Source organism: Sminthopsis crassicaudata, chromosome 3, assembly GCF_048593235.1.
Source record: "Sminthopsis crassicaudata isolate SCR6 chromosome 3, ASM4859323v1, whole genome shotgun sequence".
NCBI classification, from domain to species: domain Eukaryota; kingdom Metazoa; phylum Chordata; class Mammalia; order Dasyuromorphia; family Dasyuridae; genus Sminthopsis; species Sminthopsis crassicaudata.
Genome location: NC_133619.1, coordinates 70841894 through 70865991, shown reverse-complemented (window position 1 = coordinate 70865991; position 24098 = coordinate 70841894). Strand labels below are relative to the sequence as shown.

Here is a 24098-nt window from a genome sequence, read left to right as displayed (position 1 = left end):
TAAAGAAGTTTAATGAATTATAATATAAGTAATATATATATATATATATATATATATATATATATATATATATATATATATATATATATATATATATATATATATGCAACCAGTGTTCTTAAATAAACAAATATTCCTTTTACCTGTTGAGAAAGTAAATTATTACAATCCCCCTCCCTATTTTTAATGACTGTAACTGAACTAAAAAATATCAAGATGATAATAAAAAAAATTTGCTTTTAAGTCTCTTCAAGAAATCTCTTTAATCTGAATATGTATTTCTGGATTTTGTCTGGAGTTTTTATTTGTACATAATTATCAGTGTATACATTAGTTGGTGTTAATCACTTAATATCAGTTTTCTAGTTTTTTCATGTTCTTCATTTTTATAATTTATTATATTCCTTATTAATTTATATACCAAATGTATTTGTTCATTATTCAAACATTTTTCAAACAATGTACATTATTTCCAACTTTTTAATATTATGAATAATTCCTTATAATATTTTTATAGATAGATATTGTTTTCAATCAACAATTTTATAGCACATAATTATAGTAGTGGTTAAAAGAACTCAACACTATTTTTTCCCCTAGATTTAATTTTAAAGTACCAATTTACTTTACAAAAAGAATCCAACAATTCACAGATCCACCAATAATATAATACTCTGGCTATTTCTCTCCTCAGTCCTGTCAGAATTAAATTTATTACATTTAACTATCTTCAATGTTGTAGTGACATATAGCAGCATCAATGAAAATAATTTTGTTTTATTTCCATTTTTTATCATTAGGGATTTTAATTTTTTCAGGTAGTTATTGATAATCCATGTTTTTTTGGTAAACTACTTATTTGCTTTTGGTAATAATAAAATCCTGATCTATATTTACCATAGGCAACACAATTTCTAGATTTAGAATTAATCCTTAACATGAACTGTTTTCATAAAAACTACAGAACTGGTAAATCTCCAACACAGATGTTTCCCAAAATGACTTATGTTCTTCAAAACAAGCATATAATTCACATTGCATATTTTCCTCAGCCACCTTTAATATAAAAAAAAAATCTCATTAAATAGCCTCAGATACTATTAAGAAACCCACAACGCTGCCATCAAAGCACTAGAAGTTCTCCTACCAATAATGAATGCAAAGACAACATAATATTTGCAAATCATTAGCTCCTCCTTATAATTAAAAATTTGGTAGTAGTTCATTTTGAAAAGACATCAACTGTCCTACAAGTGCTTATTAAGTTAATGCAGGCCAAAGATCCTGAGTGCCTGAATAAATAAGGACTTATAAAAATTTAATTATATTGCTAAAAAATTGTAATATATATATATATATTTATTTATTTATATACATCCTAGGTGTTTCTGTAAGCTCTTCTTTCATGATTTATAAAATGCAAATTTCACCAAAAATTCATTACATGTAAAAGTATATATTATATACATAATTATATGTGTATAATATATAATTATATATATATATATTTATAAAATTCATACATAAAATTCTTGGAAATCAAATAATATTTAAATATTCTACCACATTATTGTTTTAAAAACAAACAAACCAACAACAAACAAACAAACAAACAAACAAACAAAAACTCTGTTACAGTACCTAATGTAAAACCAAGGTCCCTTCTATATCATAAATGAGCATCGTCACCATTATCCTTTTTTTTTTTTAACTAAATTTTTCTTTATCAGTTTTTCTTAATGAAAAGCATACTTATATTAATCTAATACCTTGCTGACTAAAGAAAAAAAATTAAAGAAAGTTTTCATGATTATCATCTTTGAGTATTCTCACATAAATGTATTTTGATAGACATATTTCCCATATTCACAAATACATTATATTATGTAATACTATGTTATATATAGAATCTGTGCAATATCTGCTTTTGTCTCAATTTGAAAACATATGCTGGTCTAAGAACTTCAAAAGACTAGAAAACGAAGAAGGAAAAGGAAAAGAGACAACCTGCTAAAGCTCACAATACCTATCTGCTTGTCCTCTGACTTTCCCAATTCCTATCCTAACTGGCTTTCTACCTGCTGGTAATTTAGGAAGAGGCAGACTTGCTAGTTGTCATGTTCTAGGTACTGACAATATCTGCTATCAAACATCCTGGGAAACTGTAACTGCTCTATTCTCAGAATGTCAGATCTGACAGAATTGTTATCCTTATGCTTTTCCCTTTTTGTGTGTTTAGTATCTCTCATACAATAATGGTCCTTTCCAATAGAAGGATCGTTGTTTACACAATTATGAACAAGCAGATTTTTTTATGCATTGTAATATCAGTGACCACTCATAAATAAGAGAAGCAAGAGAGAAGGAGAAGAATAACAAAGAGAGAGAGAGAGAGAGAGAGAGAGAGAGAGAGAGAGAGAAAATGAATGAGAATTTTACCCGTAGAAAGGAGAGATCACGGTTGTGCTCGATACTGGTTATCTCCAGGTTGCCCATGACTACCTCACAGTTTTCATAGTATTTACGCAAGGCACGATATTGCTGTTCCAGGTCAGAGAGAGAGCTCAGTTTGTTCTCTGTTCCAGCACACACTGTAAAAACAAATATATACGTGCATAAAGTCACAGTCTTCTGAATAATACAAAGACTCAAAAAAATGAGAAATTATTATGATAGATATCATTCAGATGATTATCATTCTGTTAGTTAAGACCATGACGACTCCTGACTATAGGCAGTAAGAAAACCTATAGAATCCATGTGAAACCATAAGCAGAATTCAACCAAAATTAGAATGTGTTCATGTATTTAAGGACAAACAATAATTAAACTTTAGCCAATGATAAAATAAATATAAAAAGTGCATGTGTATTCATGCATTTATGCATGTGTGTATTATATGTATATATGTATATATACATATGTATATATATATATATGTATATATATGTGTGTGTGTGTATATATATATATATATATATATGTGTATATATATATATATATATATATATATATATATATATATATATATATATAATGTATGTTCCTTGTCCTGAAGCAACTTAGACTCTATGAGGGTAATACAAAATACTTATTAAACAAACAAACAAATAAATGAATGAATGAATTTTGTGAAGGCATATGCTTTTAAAATATTATCATTTTCCTATCAAGCGTCTTGAAAATAAGTTGGTCCTCTAAACTCATGTCCTGATTTGCCATTCCTTTCCAGGAATCTGCTAAAATTATCATTCTTGCATTAATGAAATCACAATTTGACACCCTATCTTTATGATGAAGATGATGTGAGCTTCTAATTCAGTCTCCCCTTATTCTGTGTATGTGTCTTGACCCTACTACCCTGACATCTGCTAATGGTCCCTCTATCAAATAACTTCACATGCTTTAAGTTTGCAATGTGAATGTCTAAAATAAAGTTTCAACATGCTTGTTTTAAATCCCATTTCCAAGAACTTGCTAAACTACAATATCCTGGACTTAGCAGACAAAGAAATATGAAGCAATCTCTACCCCAGAGTTCTAGAAATAGATACCCCATCCCTAATCCTCTCTGGTCCTATATAAAACGCTGCTCTTTCTCTGAACTGTGTAATTACTAAAGTAGGAAAGCCACCTTTGATGGTGAACTCAAAAAAACTTTGACTTGAGTTACAAATTTCTCATTCTATTATTTGCTTATTAACAGTTCAGTTCTTCCCATTCATATGCGTTCCTCAATTATATTTTCCATTGAACTCTATAATATTTAAATTTTGTTATTTAATAATTTTACCAAAGAACAAGTTGTTTCAAATTTATATGTTTTGTGTCACCAATTAAACAAAGCTCCCTGAGAGCACAAATGGTATCATCTCTTTGCTTTCATATCCCCTCCTCAAATGATTGTAAAGAGTTTTACCAGCAAGGATTACATAAATCTGTGCTGATTTAATAAAGTCCTCCATTAGTTAGCTGGTAAGATAATATTTTTCAAAAACTGTGTTTCTGAAAATCATTCTTCTTTACTATCTATTACACAGAGAGGCCTCAGAAGTTGGTTAAAACTGGATAGAGGAAAGCAACGTTGATTCCTTATAAATCTAGAATCTTTAGCTAATTACTGAATATGCCCAATAATGGAGAATGTTCAATAACAAATATTTCTTCTATGTCTGGAGATATTCTGGAGATAGAAAGATTGAAGGAAAAGTTCCGCCTACTTAACTAAAAATGAAAGAGAGAAAAATACCTGTACTGAGCTTTAAAGGAAGTTCAGTTTAGGAAAGATGAGGAAGAAGACATGGGAAATGGCTTTTGCTAACAAAGGGAGGTCTTGGTAGGTAAAATGTTGCATTAGGGGAACATTGACGATTCTGGTTTAGCTGGAAGATAGAGTTCATGAAGGGGTGATGATAAGAAATAAGGTTATAAGTTATTACATGGTTTCTTGAGAATCACTGATTTTTTTTGAGGAAGGGAATGAAATTGCTAGACTTGTATCTAAGAGGCCTATTTTGGCATTTTTGTGGAAGATGGATGATGGAGGGAAATCAGACTGAAAAATGATTATAATAGTTCAGGCTACAGGTGATATGGATGGTAGTCTTTGAACTGGGATGGTAATTTTTTGATAGTAGCAAAGTGACACAATTGAGAGAATGCTAAGATGGGAATCAGAAAAATTCAAGTTCAAATCCAGGCTCAAACACTTTATTGGCTGAATCATTTAAATATTTTCTATTTACCCTAGTCTCCTCTACCATAAAATTAGGAATAACTAAAAAAATTGCTTCTTATGAAGATCAAGTGAGATAACATTATAAAGTACTTTACATAATGTCCTGCACATATTAGATGATATTTAATGCTTATTCCATCCTTTCTCCCCAAATGAAAAATTCTAACAATTCTGTCATGGCCCTCTCTGTCCTACCTACCTAATATTTCCTAACATACAATATCAAAACCCCCTCAATTTCTGGAATGTAGTTGTCCAATACCTAGTTAGGGCTTGTCCATTTGTATACCTAAATCTTTGCTCAGACTCTGTCCCCATGCAAGGAAGTATTTTAATTTTCTCTCTCCTCTTATATAAGGAGATATATCACCAACACTAAAGTCCCGCCTCCTCCCCAGACCAGATTATTCATTTTTTGATTAGAGCATTTACTCTGATTGTTCTTGGGACCAAATAATTTATTATTAATTATATACTTTTGTATTGTTTTCTAGGTATTCTCTATATTACCTCTTGTCTCCTCTACTATGTTCTTCATGCTTAGGGGTGCATTGGTTAGACCATTTCTGAAATCTCTGCCCTGCCTAACACATCTTCTATGCGGGGTACAATTTAGGTGTTCAAAAGATGCATGTTGCAAGACATATTTAAGGAAGTAATAATAATATTGGCTAGGAAAGATCATGAAAACAAAGAATAAGCCTCCTACTTTGCTTGCTCATACATACTTCCTTAAATATTTTGGTTATAAAATATCCAAGCAGCTCTAGTAACTCAAACTAAGTTATACATAAAGCTTCATTTTACAGATTTTAAAAATGGGTTCTAAACATATGCATTTTCACAAATATTCAACAATGTAAACAATCTCACTTTAAAAACCAAACAAACAAATAAATAAATAGGTGGACCAAAGGGAGGAAACAACTATTGTTTATCATTCCATATTACTTGAATAGTAAATCTTCCATTTTTCCCACTTAGTTTATAGTCAATCAAGAAATAATTAGTATTAATATTTTAAAGAGATAGTCCGTAGACATTATTCAGAGTAGTAATATGTATATAGGTGCATATATAATACATATGTCCTCAGAAATCTATATTAAAGTAAATAAGAAATAAAACAATCCTGGCATCTTTCCTAATTAACATATTTTAAATGATAAAATATAGTTATTGTTTAATTTTGTTTCAAATCCTCATCTGTCATAAAAAGAAATTTATCTATTTCTTCCCTCAAGCAGAGAATAAAAATCTATCCATCTCTAGGTTGGGGGATTATTTCATATATTTTATTGAGTGAAAACATAAGGGATGGTTCTTAACACAGATTAGCAAAACTAAATTATTTTTCTAGGACCACTTATCTTATTTAATTAAAAATATGTATATTCTAGGCCTAAGTGTCTGGAACAATTACATTTTTCATATTATCTATCCCACTAGCACTGCATTCCATCATTCTTAGAAATTTGGAAACCACTCCCTTCCTAAACTGATTTAGAAAAGACAACACCTTTTTATACAACATATAGCACTAACTGTATGTGATAGAGAACTACAAAGTTATCTCTCTCTCTGTCTCTGTGTGTGTGTGTGTGTGTGTGTGTGTGTGTGTGTCTATATGATACCTTACTTATCCAGAATCAGGGAGGAATAAGCTATCACCTGGAAGAGGGACTTTGCTCCATTTCAGTTCAATTCAACAAATGTTTCTTAAGATCTTACAATGTCCAAGAACCCAAAATAGATACCAGAAATTTATCCCACTCTTAAGAAGCTTATAAGAGAGAGAAGACAAAAATAAGTATGATACAAGACAGAGAAGTTTCCTTCAAAAATACATGTTCTTCAAAATGTCTTTGGTTTTCAGCTGAGAGATAAGAAATTCTTAAAGACTATAATATATTTATTAAATTCTAAATTGTTTTCTGTGTATTTCTATAAATGTCTCATTTACCTCACTAGATTTCAAGCCTCTTGGGAATGGGATCTATACATCATCTTTAGCCTTTGTGATACCACTACCTAATACATAATTACTTAATAAATACACATTAAATTCAGTATACAATAAGAATTAATGTTTAGAAGAATGATAATAAAGCAATACAAAACTGAGTGGTCAAATCATATATCTATTCTGTTTCATATTTAGGAAGAAATTTAAAGTAATACATTTAGAAAGATGCCCAAACAAAAATATGCTATAATCTTTCATTTAGCCAGAAACTCTGGTTATCTAAAAATCCTATGCTTTACACATTCTAATTTATCAAAGTCGTGCTTTATATACTTGAAACTAGGAAATAATTTCAACACAAATATTTTTCTCATACTTTATGTTTAATTCAATTCAGAATCAATAATGTATTCATTATAATTTTTACTTTGAAAGATTGACTTGATTTCACAAGAACTACTTTGGAAGGTTGCATAAAATCCCCATTTGTGTTTCTGTACATGAGGCCTTTGACTGAATACATCACAACTCTCCCTTGTCAATCGATTCTACAATCAGCCAATGTATACAAGACAATGCTTAAAACATCAAGCTCATTGATTTCATGAGTCTGTTTATGAAAATCGAATTGAAAATTCTCTCTCACCAGCCAAACAAGCTAAATAACATTTGGAACATTTTGCCAACACCATTATAAACTACATAAACCATAAGCTTAGCAGTGCTTCAAGGTTTTATAAACCTGCATTTATTTGTAAACAAGGCATGACTGGCTTTGGAATAAAAGACATAAAGCTATATTCTCAATTTTAAGTTTAAGAATACAGTTATGTGTGGACCCTAATGTAGTTGCCAGTGATGACTCTATTTAAAGAAAAATTAATAATACTGATTCTCAAAGAAGACTGTTTAAAGAAAAGATAGATTCATAGACTTACATTGCTTTTTCCTCCCTTAAAATTCCTCCTAGAAAAGAGACTAGGATTAGGATTATTTTGTTTGTACTTTTCTTGCTTTTAGTTAGAGCTGGAAGAGACAGAAGAAACCCTTTCACGGAAACCTTTCATTGTACATTAACTACTGACAGCAAGCATCTTGATCACCCACACAGATAGTAAGTGGCAAAGACTACATTCAAACACAAATCCTCCCATTCCAAACCAATGATCTTTTCACAGTACCTTGTTGATGTGATAAATAATGAAACCAGTAGCAGTTTATGTCATAGAATGTCAGAGTTGGAAAGACCTCATACATGAAAAAGCATTTCCTTTCTATCTACAAAGAGTTAACAGTTTGTAAAATCTTTTCTCTGGCTCTTAGGATAATATACTTGAAATACAAAAGATGAAGCTCTTGAAGAGATTTCTTCTGCGAAAAGAGGAAAAACCCTTTAAGACTATTAGCAAAAATAAGATACTTCTGAATCATTGTGGATACTGAAATCAGCAGTCATTCACTTAAAAATGAAATAATCCCTTCAAATATTTATCTAACTTCAAATTTCAATACCTATCATTGCATGCCAGTTAATCAAGTGTTCTTGAAAGCATTGTTCCATTACCACACAATAAAACATGTATAAATGCTTGCTATGATTTTAAAATGACAACCTCCATCAGTAGAAAAAAATGTAAATCCAGGCTAATTGTATCAAATAAAAAAATTAAATATAGTGAGAGGCATCAATCTTCCAAAAACATGTTTTGTTTTGTTTTTTTCACATCACCCCCTATTCAATAAATTTTAATGGTTCTTTATGATGTTCAGGATCAACTTTAAAATTCTCTGTGTCTTTTAAAACTCTTCATGATCTTCTCCCATCCTTTCCAGTCTTATAATACCTTCCTCCTCTCCCTTTGTGGACACTTCATTTTTAAACTTTAGGATTTTTAAAAATTTTCTGTTCTCTATTCATGGAATGATCTGGGACTTGTGGATAGAATATAAGGCTAAGAGTAGCCTCAGACACTGGACAAGTCACTTACACCTGTTTGTCTCAGTTACCTCTTATGTAAAATAAAAAGAAAATAGCAAACCATTGCAGTATCTTTGCCAAGAAAACTTTAAAAAGGGTCACAAAGAATTAGACTCAATTGAAAATGATTGAACAGCAACAAAACCAACAATGCATGTAATATATTCCTTCATAATATATGCCTTCTAATTTCCTTGGCTTCCTTCAAGTCCAAGCTAAAATCTTGCCTTCTGAAGGAAAACTTTCCTAATTCCCCTTTATCCTATTGATTTCCTTTTATTGGTTACTTCCAATGTAGCCTGTATAAAGTTTGTTTTTAATTGTTTGTATATAGTCTTCCTCCATTAAACTTTGAGCTCCTTAAGAGCAGATATTGTCTTTCATATTTCTCTGTATCCCCAACTTTTAGCATGGTGCTTGGAACATAGTCAATACTTAATAAATGTTGATTGACCAACCAATTGATATAAAGACTACAGTTTTTGAAAACAGGGCAATTGGGATTTGTTCCATGTCCTGCCATTGACAGATGTACAAACCATATAATGCTGGGTAAATCATTCAAGTTTCTAGTACTCCAGACAAATTACTAAGACTATAAATTACAAAAAAATTATAAATCACTGGAATAAATTTCTGAATTGGAAATTTCTCCAAATCAATGAAACCATCAGTTTAAATTTCCACAAAAAAATACTATTATACAAAGAGAATGGTCAGGAGACCTAGATTCTACCACTAACTGTCTGAAAGACTTTTCTTAAGTCACTGTTTCTAAAACTCAGCTTCCTCTTAGGTTAAACTAGTGAAATAAAACAAGCTACTCTTTCATATCCTTTAGATGATTCTATAACTGATATTATTGTATCTTCTTTTTAAGTTTGACTTTACAAGCTGTTATGGAACCTAATCTATGTATGTCTTAAATATGTAAAAAAAATAGAATGGTTGAAGATAATCAACTGATATAAAATTTGATAGCTTTCTTAATATTTCCAAGATAATGACTTGAAAAGTAGCAGATTATATCCTCAGATTTTATTTCTAATTCATGGAAGTGCTAGAAAATAAAACCAAATATTTTTATCTCATTCCTTCAACGAATATCTACTGCATGTCTTTGCAGAACAGACAGGATTGGCCATTGTGATCATTGGCCATGTGAAGATACTAATCATATTTTAGAGAGATACAGAAACAGACAGAGACAAAGACCAAGTGATAGAGAGATGGGGGAAATATCTGGATGAGGTTGATCAATGGTGAATAATCCAGTGTGGCTATAATACATAATGAAAGAAGATGATTAAATTTGGAAAAATAAATTCTAACTAAATAACAGGGATTCTTAAATGAAGCAATACAATTTTACATTTTATTCAACAGCTAAAATAGATCTAGTAAAATATGTGAATATGGCGAGGCATGTGAATTAAAGCTATCATTTTGGCACCTGAGAGAATGGTAGTTTCCATTCATATGATGACATGGATGGAGATGATCATGTTTTCTGGAATACAAACTGTAGAACAAGGTTTTTATACTTTTGTGAATAGGAAATGCACATATACACACACACTGTATTGCTATATAATTTGGTTGCCTTTGTAATTCTATTTATTGTATTTTATTCATTTTACTCAGAGGAGTCCATATATTGTAGAAGATTGCTAAAGTGTACAAAAATGTTTAAGAACAAAGCTTCTTAAACTTTTTCCACTCACAACCACTTTTTACCTGAGAAATTTTTGCAAGATTTTGAGTATACAGGTATATAAAATATGTATATAAATCAAGCACTTAATGATAATAAATAATAATTTCATGACCCCCTCACATTCAGTTACAAGACCACCATATAGGATCATGAATCACATTTTAAGAAGCTAGGTTCTAGAAGATGCTGACAAGCCAGAAAACTTTCTAATATACAGCGGTAATGAATGGATAAAAGATTATATTACCTAAGTTCAAAGAAGCATATCAATAGATTGCTTAAATTATTATGAACGTATCAGCAATAATCCATGAATCTGCATCAGCAGAGAGACCACCTCTACAATGAAACCATATTCTTTAAAGTAATCCATTGAGGGATGGAGAGCGATGAGGATGTATTGAATGGAAGGTAGAAAGTAGAAGCAGGGAACCAGTCAGATGTTTAATGTAATAGTCCAGGCAAGAGAAGATCTAAACTAGAATAGTGGTAAGTACAATTTAGAGAATTGATATGAAAGATATTCATCTATAAATATAAGAATACTTTTGTACACCAAACCAGTTATGACAAATTCCTGGTGTGAACTCAGGTTGTATTTTTTCAATTTTTAATTTCATTATTGGCTATATACTTAAACTTTTGACATTGTCACTTTCTGCAGAATCCAAATCACATTCTTCCTAGATGACACAAGTTGCAAGCCTAATTAACAAGAAGACATGGAAGAATTAAAAATCATTTTGTCTACCCTTTCAGCATGTATTTTATTCCTCTTAATGCAAGATATTAGGAAAAAGGAAATCATAGGCTTTAAAAAAACACTGTTTTCCAGGAAAATATTATTAATGAAATTTTCTGACCAAAAATAAAGGAATATTATAAATCATCATATTTTCCCAATAAAAAACATTTCCTATATTTTTAACGGCAATGGAAAGGACAACAGATGGAAATATTATATCCAGTTTGAAGACAGCAAAACTCCAAAAGCTCTGAAGACTTCAAAATACCTCAAATTCAGGAAGATAGCATTTACTAAAAATCACGAATACCATTTCTTTAAAAAAAATTAATACCATTTGTTTCTACTTCAGTTATATTTCTTATATTGTTCCTATACTAGAAGAACTATTCCTTACAATAATTGTTTCAAAAGAAAAAGAATCAGCAAAACTGACCACTACTACGAAAAAAAAAATCTAACTTTATGTCAAGCCCATCATCTCAACAAAATATTGGTTAAAAGTATAGATTCCTGTCTTTTTTTTGGGGCCAAGTTTATTCTTCATAAATTTACAACACATATCTTCAATTATTATGTAGTAACTCTTCTTTTCCATTTATATTACTATAGTCATTGTTCTTCTGGCTCTGCTTAAGTCACTTTGTATTAAGTCATGTTCTCATATTTCTCTGTATTCATCACATTTTCATCTTTTATGGCATACTCATATTCTGTTATAATCCATGCCTCATTATTTGTGTAACTATCTGACAATCAATAGGGATCAATTTTTTACATCCAAAAAGTTGTGTTGTATATATTTTGATATAAATAGAACTTTTCATATAATTACTAGAAAAAAAAGAAGGAAGGAAGGAGGAATAGTAGAAGGAGAGAGAAGGGTAGGAAGAGGAGAGTTGAAGAGAAAAGAGAAGAGGAGAGGAGAAAATGAGAGGGGAAGGAAAAAGTGAGGAGGGAGGTGAAAAGAGATAAAGGGAAGGAGAGGGCAGGGGAGAAGATAAGTAAAACTTTACCTTTATACTTCAAGTCCCAAATGACACACAATTTAGAAAAATCTGGTACATGAATATATGCCACATGCTGAGAAGTCATGAATGGTCAAGCTGATAAAAAGTACATAAATACTTAATCACATCTTCTTTATCACCTCCTACTCATTCTATCTTCAAGTTCTACCATTCCAATGAAACTGCTTTCATCAAGGTTCCTAATGCTCTCATAATTATCATATCCAAATATATTTTCTTAATTTTTGTTATTTTTGCCTTCCATCTAACATTCAATATTGTCTGAATTTTTTGGATAATGTTTTTGTGCTGACTTTCCTCCCTTTTTTCCAATTGATATTTCTCAGTTTTCTTTCATGCATCATTCTCTGAACTCATAGGATAATGTTCAGTTCTAACCTTTATATCTTTTCTGAGATCCAATCTCAAATAGGCAACTAACATAAGACATCTCCACATGGATGCTTCACAGGCATCTTAAATAATATAAACAAATCAAAACTCATTATATTCTCCAAATTCATTTCTCTTCCTCATATCCTTCTTTTTTTCTCATTTCCCTACCATTATTCTTCCAGTCAACTCTTTCCTCTATCATAATGCCATCATAAGCAATTATGTAGAATGTATCAATTTTATCCTCAAAATACATCTCACATCTCTCTTCATCTCTTAACTCTAATAACCACTACTACTTCAGTCCTTCCTCACTTCTTTTTTGAACCACTGCAATAATCTTTTTTATTAATCTCTCTGTCTCTATTCTTTCCCCCAACCAATTCATGCTTTATAGAGTTTCCATATTGATATTCTTAAGTCACAGCTCTAGGCTATGATCAGAAAGTTCAGAAATTCCCATAAGGTCTAAGAGACAAATTCCTATTTGCAATTTAAAAAACATTCAAAAATCTAGCTCCATTTTATTTCATCAGACTTATTTCATATTGCTCATATGCTTCTAGATTACATTCCAAATAGCCTATTTGACATTCCAATACAAAGTATGCCATTTCTTATTTTTTATTTTCTTTTCTTTTAGAATAATAACTTTTTATCTTTCAAAATATATGCAGATAGTTTTCAAAATTCAAGCCTGCAAGACTTTGTGTTCCAATTTTTTCCCTCCCTCTTCACTTTCCCCCTCTAAAGACAACAAGCAATCCAATAGATTAAAGATGTGCAATTCTTCTATTTTATCATGCTGCACAAGAAAAAACAAATCAAAAAGGAAAAAAAAAATGAGAAAAAGCAAGCAAACAAACAAGGAAAAAAAGGTGATCCATCTTCAGTTCCCATAGTCCTTTGTCTGGGTACAGATGGCTCTCTCCATCACAGTCTTTTGGAGCTGGCCTGAGTCATTTCATTGTTCAGAGCCATATCCATCAGAATTGGTCATTGTATAATCTTGTTGCTGTTTACAAAGTTCTCTTGGTTCTACTCACTTCATTTAATATCAGTTCATGTAAGTCTCTCCAAGCCTCTCTGAAATTACCTTGCTGAACATTTCTTATAGAATAATAATATTCCTTAACATTCATATACTATAACTTATTCAGCCATTCTCCAACCAATGGGCATCTACTCAGTTTCTAGCTCCTTGCCACTTAATAAAGGGCTGCTACAAACATTTTTGCACATGTGGTTCCTTTTTTTTTTCTTTTTTATGATTTTGTGATACAGACCCAGTAGAGACACTGCTTAATCATAGGATTTGCAGTTAGATGGCCCTTTCACCATGGTTCCATATTGCTCTCCAGGGTAATTAAATCAGTTCACAACTATACCACCAATACATTAGTTTCCCAGTTTTCCCACATTCCCTCCAACATTTATCATCAACTTTTTCTGTCATCTTAGCCAATCTGTTTTCTCACTTTTTGCCATTTGTAATGGATAATCTCTTGACATCTCTCAGAGTTCTTGCTTCCTTCAAATTTCGGTCCTAGTGCCACTTCCTATCAAAAACTCTTTATGATTTTCCCATTCATTAGTTTCCCTGTGAAATAACCTTAGATTTATTTAAATATATTTTACACATTTCTAAGTGCATAAAGTCCTAATACTCCAATTCCCTGGAGACTGTCATTTTTAATTTTAATTTTTGAATATTCAGTGACTACCATAATGCCTGGAATATAAGAGGTGCTTAATAATGGGTTGGTGAGTTGATTTGCAATTTTACCAGTGAAGGAAGTATCCACAGGGATGATATCATAATTTGGAGTATTGACAGAAATTATTTTGAAGTCTTATATTGAATTTTTTCAAAGTTTGTCGGCAGGCATTAAAATCAAAATAAATTATTTAAATGTTCCTATATGTGGGGAATTGAACATTATTCAAAATGAAACCATAACAAAGTTCAAAGAAGTAACAACACTTATCTTCAAATAGGAATATTCTGTCTGATTAATCCAATTAAATTCAAATAAAGAGACATGTATTAAGTTTCCTCAATGTGCAAGATATCCCATATTCCATAAAGCTGGAAACCCGTTACTTTCCAATCTTAATGAACCAAGTATTGTTTATTGCAGATAGATGACACAGATCCTTATCTATGAATCGTTGTCATCTCTCCTTATGCTTCAGTGACTCCTCAAATAGCAGACCTCTGATTCAGCTGAAATTAGCTAAAACATTTTCTGAACAATCCTTGAGCCAAATGAAAAGGGACATTTGGCAAGATAGCCATTGCCTAATAGAGTTGTAGCCAGGGGAGACAAAGGCATAATGTATCACAAACAGCTGAAGGAAAAGTCCATTTTCATTGTGTTACATCATGAGCTCTCTTTTGGTCTGCTTTCTGCAACTTTTCATGAATTTGATCTTGTCACATTTCCTTCCTGGCAAACATTGCTCCTTGGAAAGCAGAGAATACCTTAGACTGCTAAAGTGTATTTCAAGGTGTATTCTCATTCTATGAATTTATTACAAGGAATGATAGGTTTAAATACTGAAAATGATTGTTTCTTAATTGAGAATGATTATTTTTCTGTGAGAGGATTACATTAATTTATTTTTCCTTTATTTGATCTTCCATCCAGTTAGCAATCTGGACTTTTAAAAACTGTTTACATTTCATAATCTAATTTAGTAAAAGACATCATACAAAATCACCAACAAATTAACATGGAGAAAGCAAATTTGAGTTTTACCTGTTCATCAATTTATTTAGTTTCTCATCACTACTACTTTCCTATTTTTATATGTTTAATGATATATGCTTTATCTTTTTAAATAACATAATTATGAAAACACATTATGAAATCTAAGAATGAAATAATACAGTATATGGAGAATGGAAATTAACCAAAGCATTATTCAATCATGTATCTGAAATTTTCACATTGCTAATTGTTGACAATCTTTTGCATTCCTTTTCAACCCCCAGTGAAAAATAAAAAGATGGTTTTGCTTTTTAGTTTGCTTGTTTTTTTTTTTTTTTTTTCCTGATGCAAGTGCTGGTCCTTAACTTTAACGTAGGTAGTGGACTTGACAAGCAATTAAAGCAAACAATTTCCACTCATCAAAGCTTGCCAAATTAGTCATCTGCCATCTGCTCCATCATCTGGCTCTCCTTGAGGTCTTGCTGTGAATCTGGACCTACTCACTTATATTAAGAGGGACAGCACAAGCCTCTAAGCTGGTGGAATGCCACTGGGAGAGATGTGTGCAAACATTAACAGCCATCTTTTTTAAAACCCCTGGCTTGCCATTCCTTCAACTTTGCTAGTAGGGAATAAGCTTATTCTGTGAAAATTTTCTTATAACTGTGAGACCTTTGGCATCTACAGTAATTAAAATGACAAAATATGTCTAGTAAGAAACACATTGAAATAAATGCTGGTTGTCCATATATAAATAAGTATATATACCTCAAAACAATTATGGCCTTAGTATCTGGTGTTCTCAAGGTATAATTGATTTATAAATAATACTAGATAGTACAAATTCTAAGCAAAAATGTTAACTCCTCCAGCCTTTTTTTTTCCTTTTATAACATCCTCCCCTTCAAGGTGACTCCTGGCAGACCAAGGACTTGTATCTAATCTTGTCTTAAGGTAACAACATCTATTCTAGGCTTTTCTTTTTACTCTGCTCTGTTGAAGTATCCTTTCAGTTAGCTGCCATTTTGGAAAGTATATTACAAATGCTTGTATATTAAAGTATGAATGGCTTTAACATTAACTTAAATTATACTTCCAAGGATATCTGCATTCTAATTAGAAAACATGTCATCAAATCAAAGGAATAAAGATCAAATGGTGAATTTCAGATGGAGAGAGGGTAAAATTTGAACCCCTTTATTTTGCCATTTAAAGTACAAAGAAAAAGTAAGTGATTATTTCTCCTTTATGTAAGGCTAGCACTCAATGAAATCATCTTATGATACAATTCATGATACAATTTTTAAAATTTATTTTAATCAAGTGAAAAATAAAAAAGGAAAAAATCATTGTCATTGCCATATAAATAGTAGAACATAAGAGGATTCAATATAAAGCAATAAATTTCCATTTCAAGATATAATAAGTGTTAGCCACTGTTTTCAAAGTTGTCCAGCTTTACTTTTTGTAGCTTTTCTTTTGTTCTCTGCTATGCACTTTTTATTTTAATTTTTCCCTTTTCTCAATCCCTTTCCCCCAAAAGAAGGATTAGGCATGGATTTATACACACATGCATACACATATATGCCTAGCCTGTGTGTATAATATGTATATGTGTACATGCATATATGCACATGTATAAGTACATATATAATATAGTGGTATCTAAAAACATATATGTATACACTCACACACATGTATGAATATCATATAATTTTTATTTCTACTTGTGATTTATTTCTCTGGAGGTAAACATCATCATCTTTCATAAGCCCAAGTCTTTTCATATTTTCATAAACCAACCAATTCATCATTTCCTAGATCATAGTAATATTCCAACCCAATCAAATTCTAGGAAACTATCTTTGAAAGGTTTTCCCCCTTTTTGTTTGCTTTAATTTTATTCTTGGCTGCATATATTGCATTTAGGCAAGAAAATTTTAATTTAAAGTAATCCCAGTTATGCATTTTACACTTCAATGATGCTATTACCTTATAAAGTGTGATAAAACTGAATTTGTTTTCTTTACCTCTATTTCTCCCTAGTTTCTTTGAAGTCCCTGAGTTTTTGTTTTTCTAATTGAACTTTGCATTATATTTTTATTTCATAGCTCAGCAAGATAAATATTAGTAATTTAATTGGGTTGGCATTACCTAGACTAGTTAGTTTTATTTTTTATCATATTGGCTTTACCTATCCATAAAAAATAAATATTATTTCAATTATTTAGATCTAACTTTATTTGATAAAAAGTGTGTTACCTTTATATTCCTATAGTTCCTGTGTCTGTTTTGGCAGGTATATTCTCACATATTTTACACTATCTAGTTATTTTAAATGATCTAAAACATTGAATAATTGGGCTGATATATAGTACAATCCTATATATATATATATATATATATATATATATATATATGTGTGTGTGTGTGTGTGTGTGTGTGTGTGTGTGTTGTGTGTGTATAATCCTATTTTTCTCTTTTAATGAAACTTATATTAGCTTTAATTTTGTTTGAAATCATGATTACTACCCCTGCATTTTACATAATAAATTCTACTCCTGACCTCTATTTTATGTTTATGCATATTTCTCATTTTATATTTCTTGAAAGTGACATTGTTGAATTCAAAAATTTATTCTACTATCAGTTTCCACTTTGTGGGTAAATTCTTCCCATCCACATTCTAAGCTACAATTACATATATATTTTCTTCCTTTCTATTTTCCCTCTATCCTTCTCACTCTATTTCTGTCCCTTATGACTCTTTTACTTTACTTCTACCTATTACTCTCTGGTGTTTCTTAATCTAACTACACCTCTAAGAAGCCCACCCTATTCTCTCTCCCAACTTTATTCCTGTGTCCTCTATATTTCTTTTTTGATTTTGATATCTTTCTAGAAATATGTGTTGCTCCCTCTTTAACAGATTTTAGATAAAGTAAGATTTCACCAATACCCACCCTCCTGTAATAGTTTCTTTTGTATCTTTCCCCCATTATTTTTGCCTCATTTATATAAATGCTCCTTTTCAAAATCACTAGGACAATAGCACATTCACAACAAGTTACATTCTAATTTAATGAAAAACCATTTCTAAAAGTTGGTGTAAGAATAATGGTGCAGTTGTTGGTGGAGTTGTGAAAGAATCCAACCATTCTGGAGAGCAATCTGGAATTATGCCCAAAAAGTTATCAAAATGTGCATAACCTTTGACCCAGCCATGCTACTACTGGGCTTATATCCCAAGGAAATACTAAAGAAGGGAAAGGGACCTGTATGTGCCAAAATGTTTGTGGCAGCCCTTTTCATAGTGGCTAGAAATTGGAAAATGAATGGATGTCCATCAATTGGAGAATGGTTGGGTAAATTATGGTATATGAATGTTATGGAATATTATTGTTCTGTAAGAAATGATCAACTGGAGCAATACAGAGAGGCTTGGAGAGACATCAACTGATGCTGAGTGAAACGAGCAGAACTAGGGGATCATTATACACTTCAACAATGATACTGTATGAGGATGTATTCTGATGGAAGTGGATATCTTCAACATAGAGAAGAGCTAATCCAATACCAATTGATCAATGATGGACAGAATCAGCTACATCCAGAAAAAGAACACTGGGAAATGAGTGTAAACTATGAGCATTGTTTTTTTTGTTTTGTTTTGTTTTGTTTTGTTTTGTTTTGTTTCTCTTCCCAGATTATTTTTACCTTGCGAATACAATCCTTCCTTTGCAACAACAACAACAACAAAAATTCGGTTCTGCACATATATATTGTACCTAGGATATACTATAAGATATTTAATATGTATGGGAATGCCTGCCATCTAGGGGAGGGGGTGGAGGGAAAGAGGGGAAAAACTCAGAACAGAAGGGAGTACAAGGGATAATGTTGTAAAAAAAAAATTACCTATGCATATGTACTGTCAAAGAAAATGTTATAATTATAAAAATTAATAAAAAACAAAATTTAAAAAAAAGAATAATGGTGCAGAAACTTGGTTATTTTGTGATAAAAGCTGAGGGAAATTTCTCTTCTGATATTTATGTCCTTGACTAGGATTCATGATAACAGTCAAAATTCACCTTCCCCACAATAAAATCTCAAGCAGAAGCATGAGAATAGAAGGAAAATCAAAAGATACATCTTGTTTATTATCAAGGGAAGGACATCCCTTATGAAGGCAAGAACCTGTCAGAGTTGATAAGATTGCAGCCAGACTGCTCAGCATCACCATGCTTAAAAGAAAAAAGGATATATTACACCTAAACAGATGCTTTATGTTAACAATAACAGCAAAAGGTATTTATTCTTCTCTTTCCAGGTTTCTCTGTTGCTCATATGGAATACTATGTGAACTTAGACAAATACTTTGATTACTTTTAGAATTAACTCATTCATTCATGTTGCTTATTCTTACTGTGATCCTAATCTTAAACCATGCATCTTTTAGTAATGATAATCACAATGGACATTCAAATAGGGATTTAAAATTTTAAATTTGTAAAGGACCTCAAAGATATTTTCTCAGTTGTTCCTTCCAAGAAATCTGTAAATGATTGCTAGAAAAGAAAGCAATATCGATAGTTTATATACACGGAAAGTGAGTATGAGTATGAGATCTTAGACAACTGTGTCAAAAGTGTCAAAGGATTTAAAACCACATTAATTATCACTTGAAGTTCAGTGCACTTTCTACTACAGTTTTCTGGCAGAGAAAAAAAAATCCACTCTTCGGGGACCAATCATCTCGTAATAAATGAGAAGATGACAGGTATTTTTCAACTATTTTACTTGTTCCAAAGGAATTTACTGTTATATATTCAAGTGAACATTCTTTTTTTAAAATTTCCTACTGAGTTCAATATTAAAGTTTAAAACAACTACATCCTGTCCTTCAGGTATGGTAACTCTTTCCCTCTGAGGTAATTGGGGTTAAGTGACTTACCCAGGGTCACACAGCTAGGAAGTATTATGAAACCAGATTTAAACTCAGCTCCGCCTGACTTCAGGACTCTTGCTCTATCCATCGCTCCAGCTAGCTGCTCCCCCCCCCCCCCCAGTATATTCTAACACTTGACAAAGACATCCTTTCAATAATTAAGTCCTGAATAACATCAGGACTCCTCTACAAAATTGAGTGGACCACACGCAATCAATCAACAAGCATTTATTAAGTATCTATAATGTTCAAACATCATACTAGGCACTGAAGATGCAAAGATAAAACAGTTTATTTGTCCAAGAAGAGTAATTAGTAATAAAGGTAGTAATTGGATGAACAGACACAACTCAAGAAATCATCTCATGCTACCCTTTCATATATCATTTCAATTGCAATATGGCCTAGGAAATATTTTTTTAAATAACATTTTATTTTTAATCATAAAGACAATTGTAAACATTCACTTTTTAAAAAAAAATTCCAAATTTTCTCTCCTCCTGCCTCAATCCCTACCTGAGACAGTCAGCAATTTGAGATAGATTGTCTATGTTCAGTTATGCAAAACATATTACCCATATTAGTAATGTTGTGAAAGAAGACAGACCAAAAGAAAGGTGGAAAGGAAAACAATATAGAAAGTGAAAAACAGTATGTTTTGATCTGCATTTATACTCCATCAATTCTTTCTCTGGAGACATATAGTAATTTTTATCATGAGTCCTTTGGAATTCTCTTGAATCATTGCATTGCAAAGAGCTAAGTCTTTCACAGTTTATCATCATACAGTATTGCTGTCACTGTTATAATGTTCCTAGGAAACATTTTAAAAGAAACGGTGGTATCATGGGGGAAAAACAACACTAGGCTTGGATACAAAAGATCTAGATTTCATTCTTGGCTCTGACAATTCTTAACTGTTAATTCATTTGTTAAAAGGGATCATAATGTCTCACAGGGTTGCAAAGACATTGATTCTTAACCTATAAAGCACTGCCTAGTTGCATATTATCATTCTTGTTTGTGAAGAGAAATAACAGGAGAAATATGTAATGGTAAAAATTTTTTATTATCACCATTAGTTATAGATAGCATTTGGAAAAGCTATGTGAAATTATGATAAGACTAATGGGTTAGGAACCAGAATCCACAATTTCTAGTTCAAGTTCTCCCAGATGTGTGACTTAAGTCTTTCTGAACTTTACTGAAAATCGGTGTGTTTGAACCATATGATTCTTCAGGATTTTTTTTCTAATTTGAGCATTCTATGATTTGAAGTCATATTGTAAAGGCCAATATTTTAGGAAAATTAATATCACCTCTGAAAGCAGAGGAGTAAAATGCAATCTTTATTAATATAGTTATTGGACATAGCCTTGCAGATATATTCAAGGCTTCAAATATAATAACAACTAGAAATATTTAAAATTAACATTTAGGCAAATATGATCACATTACTTCATATTAATTTAATACATTTGACTGAATTATTTACTGTCATATATTCCAAAATGGATTTCCCATAGGTATCTTAGACTCCGCACATTCAATACGAAGTTATTATCTTCCTATCTAAAGCCACCTTGTCTCCAAATTTTTCTTGATTCTATTGATGGAACCACTAACCTTTCAGTTATCTAAATTTACAGCCACAGAGTTATCCTTGTTTCTTTCCTTCCCCCACCCCTCTACCATGCATGCCTTAACCAGTTAGTTGCAAATTATTTTCAGTTCTATTTCCTATATATATCAGCCATCAGTCCCCTTCACTCCACCAACATAATTCAATCTCTTATCTCTCTGTCTTTGCCTACTGAAACATCTTCCTAATAGAATTCTGAACATCCAGGAACTTCATTCTCAAATTTATCCTCTATACTGTTGGTAAAACTTTCATAAAGCATGTATTTTAAGGTGTCATTTTCCTTGAATATCCCCAAAAGAAAGTTCTCTTTGACAGATACACTATTAATGATGCACTGCTATCTACCTTGCCACTGAACTCTCAGAATCACTGGGGATATTCATCTGACTTATAACTAAAATATATTATATTTATTATCTCTGCCATTGTAATATGAGTCCTCTGAGAGAAGTATTTTATGTTTTCATTTGTATTTTCATTGCTTTTTGCAATGTTTTCCACTTAGGAATTATATTTTATATTCATTCATTCATTTACTTGTTCCCAAACAAGAAGTTTTAGTTTCTCCAAAATGCAACCAATTTTGCAACCTCAGCTTGGCATTTAAAGTCTCTCACTGTCCAGGTATCAACTGACTGACTCCCTATCGAAATTTGTTATAAATGATTTCTGATAATGTACTTGAAGATTGAGCCAGTGTTCTACCCTTTGCTTCTTACCTGCTACTTTAATGTCGTTATAAAGAATCCCTCTTAAGAAGAGGATGCATTCCATTTTCTTCATCTTTGGAATTCTTAGTTTCTTTCACTCAAGGTCTCAAATGCATTTCTAAATTACTTTAGTCTCCTAATTTATCAAATGTGAATACGAATAAAACCTACCTCAAGGGGTTGTGATGGTTAAATGAGATAATATTTTAAAAGTACTTCACCAACTTTAAGATGTCAAATACATGAATATAATACATGTCATATATGTACTAGCAAGGAGATAAATCAATTTATCAAAAAAAAACATTCATTATGATTGGGTAGGATTTACACCAGAAATTATAGTATATGTTTTTATATATTGATTTTTCTCCTTCCTAACATATATAGTTCAATACTAGGAAAATAATCAGTATAACTAGCCATGTCAATAACCAAAAAATAAAATTAAATTAATATTATTATATTAATGAAAGCTTTTGACAAAATGCAATACCTATTTGATGAAAAATATCAGAAAGTCTTTCCTAAAATTATAAGTAATATCTCTCTAAAACCATAAACAAGCATTATTTGTAGCAGAGATAAAGTTGAAACTTTCCCAATAAAATCAAGAGTAAGGCCAGGATGCCTATTATAACTACCATTATTCGGTATTGTAATAGAAGTGCTAGCTATAGCAATGAGACAAGGAAAAGAAATTGAAGGAATAAAAATAGGCAATGAGATAATTAAATTATCACTTTTTGCAGATATGATAGCATACTTAGAGAATACTAGAGAATCAGCTAAAAATATTTGGAACAATTATAATTTCAGCAAAGTTGAAGGATATAAAAATATTCAATATTGAATATTGAAGGATATAAAATCAATATATAATATATAAATCAATATATAATATAATATACATAACTAGATAGATAGATAGATAAATGTAGATATCTTCAGCATTTTTACGTTCTGCCAACAAAACTAGGGGGAATAGATAGAAAAAGAAATTCTCTCTTAAAATAATTGCAGTCAATACAAAATACATGATAGCCTACTTGGCTACAAAAATGTAGGAATTATATGTAAATAAATATAAAGCATTTTCACACAAATATAGATAAAATGGAAAATTTTAAATATTCAAGAGTAGGCAAAGTCACTATTATAAAAATGACAATTCTACCTAAGATAATTTATACCATGCTAATAAAACTATCCATGAGTTATTTCATCAAGCTAAAAAAAAAGTAACAAAATTGATTTGGAAGAAAAAATAAGGTCAAGAATATCAAGGGAATTAAGGGGGCAAAACGTTAAGAAAGAAAGCCATTTCAGATTTCAAATTATATTGCAAAGCAGTAAATTAAAACAGTCTGGTACTGGTTAATAAATAGAGTGATGGATCAGTGGAATAGATTATATGATACTTAGTAGTAAATAAACACTTCTGTTCTAATGTTTAAAAATCCAAAGTTCTAAGTTTTGGAGGTGAAAACTCAGTATTTGACAAATATTGCTGGGAAAATTAGAAAGC

The 24098-nt window shown here is 31.0% G+C and overlaps 1 protein-coding gene across 6 annotated transcripts in view; it reads right to left on the bottom strand.

Moving 5' to 3' along the window:
* The window catches only part of ERBB4 (erb-b2 receptor tyrosine kinase 4), a 1327834-nt gene that overhangs the window by 812365 nt on the left and 491371 nt on the right, over positions 1–24098 (bottom strand). For all 6 annotated transcript variants that reach the window (XM_074298794.1, XM_074298799.1, XM_074298793.1 and 3 more), the window contains exon 2: positions 2440–2591. In XM_074298794.1, coding sequence (XP_074154895.1) covers positions 2440–2591 — 152 coding nt within the window. The remainder of the gene's footprint in view (positions 1–2439; positions 2592–24098) is intronic.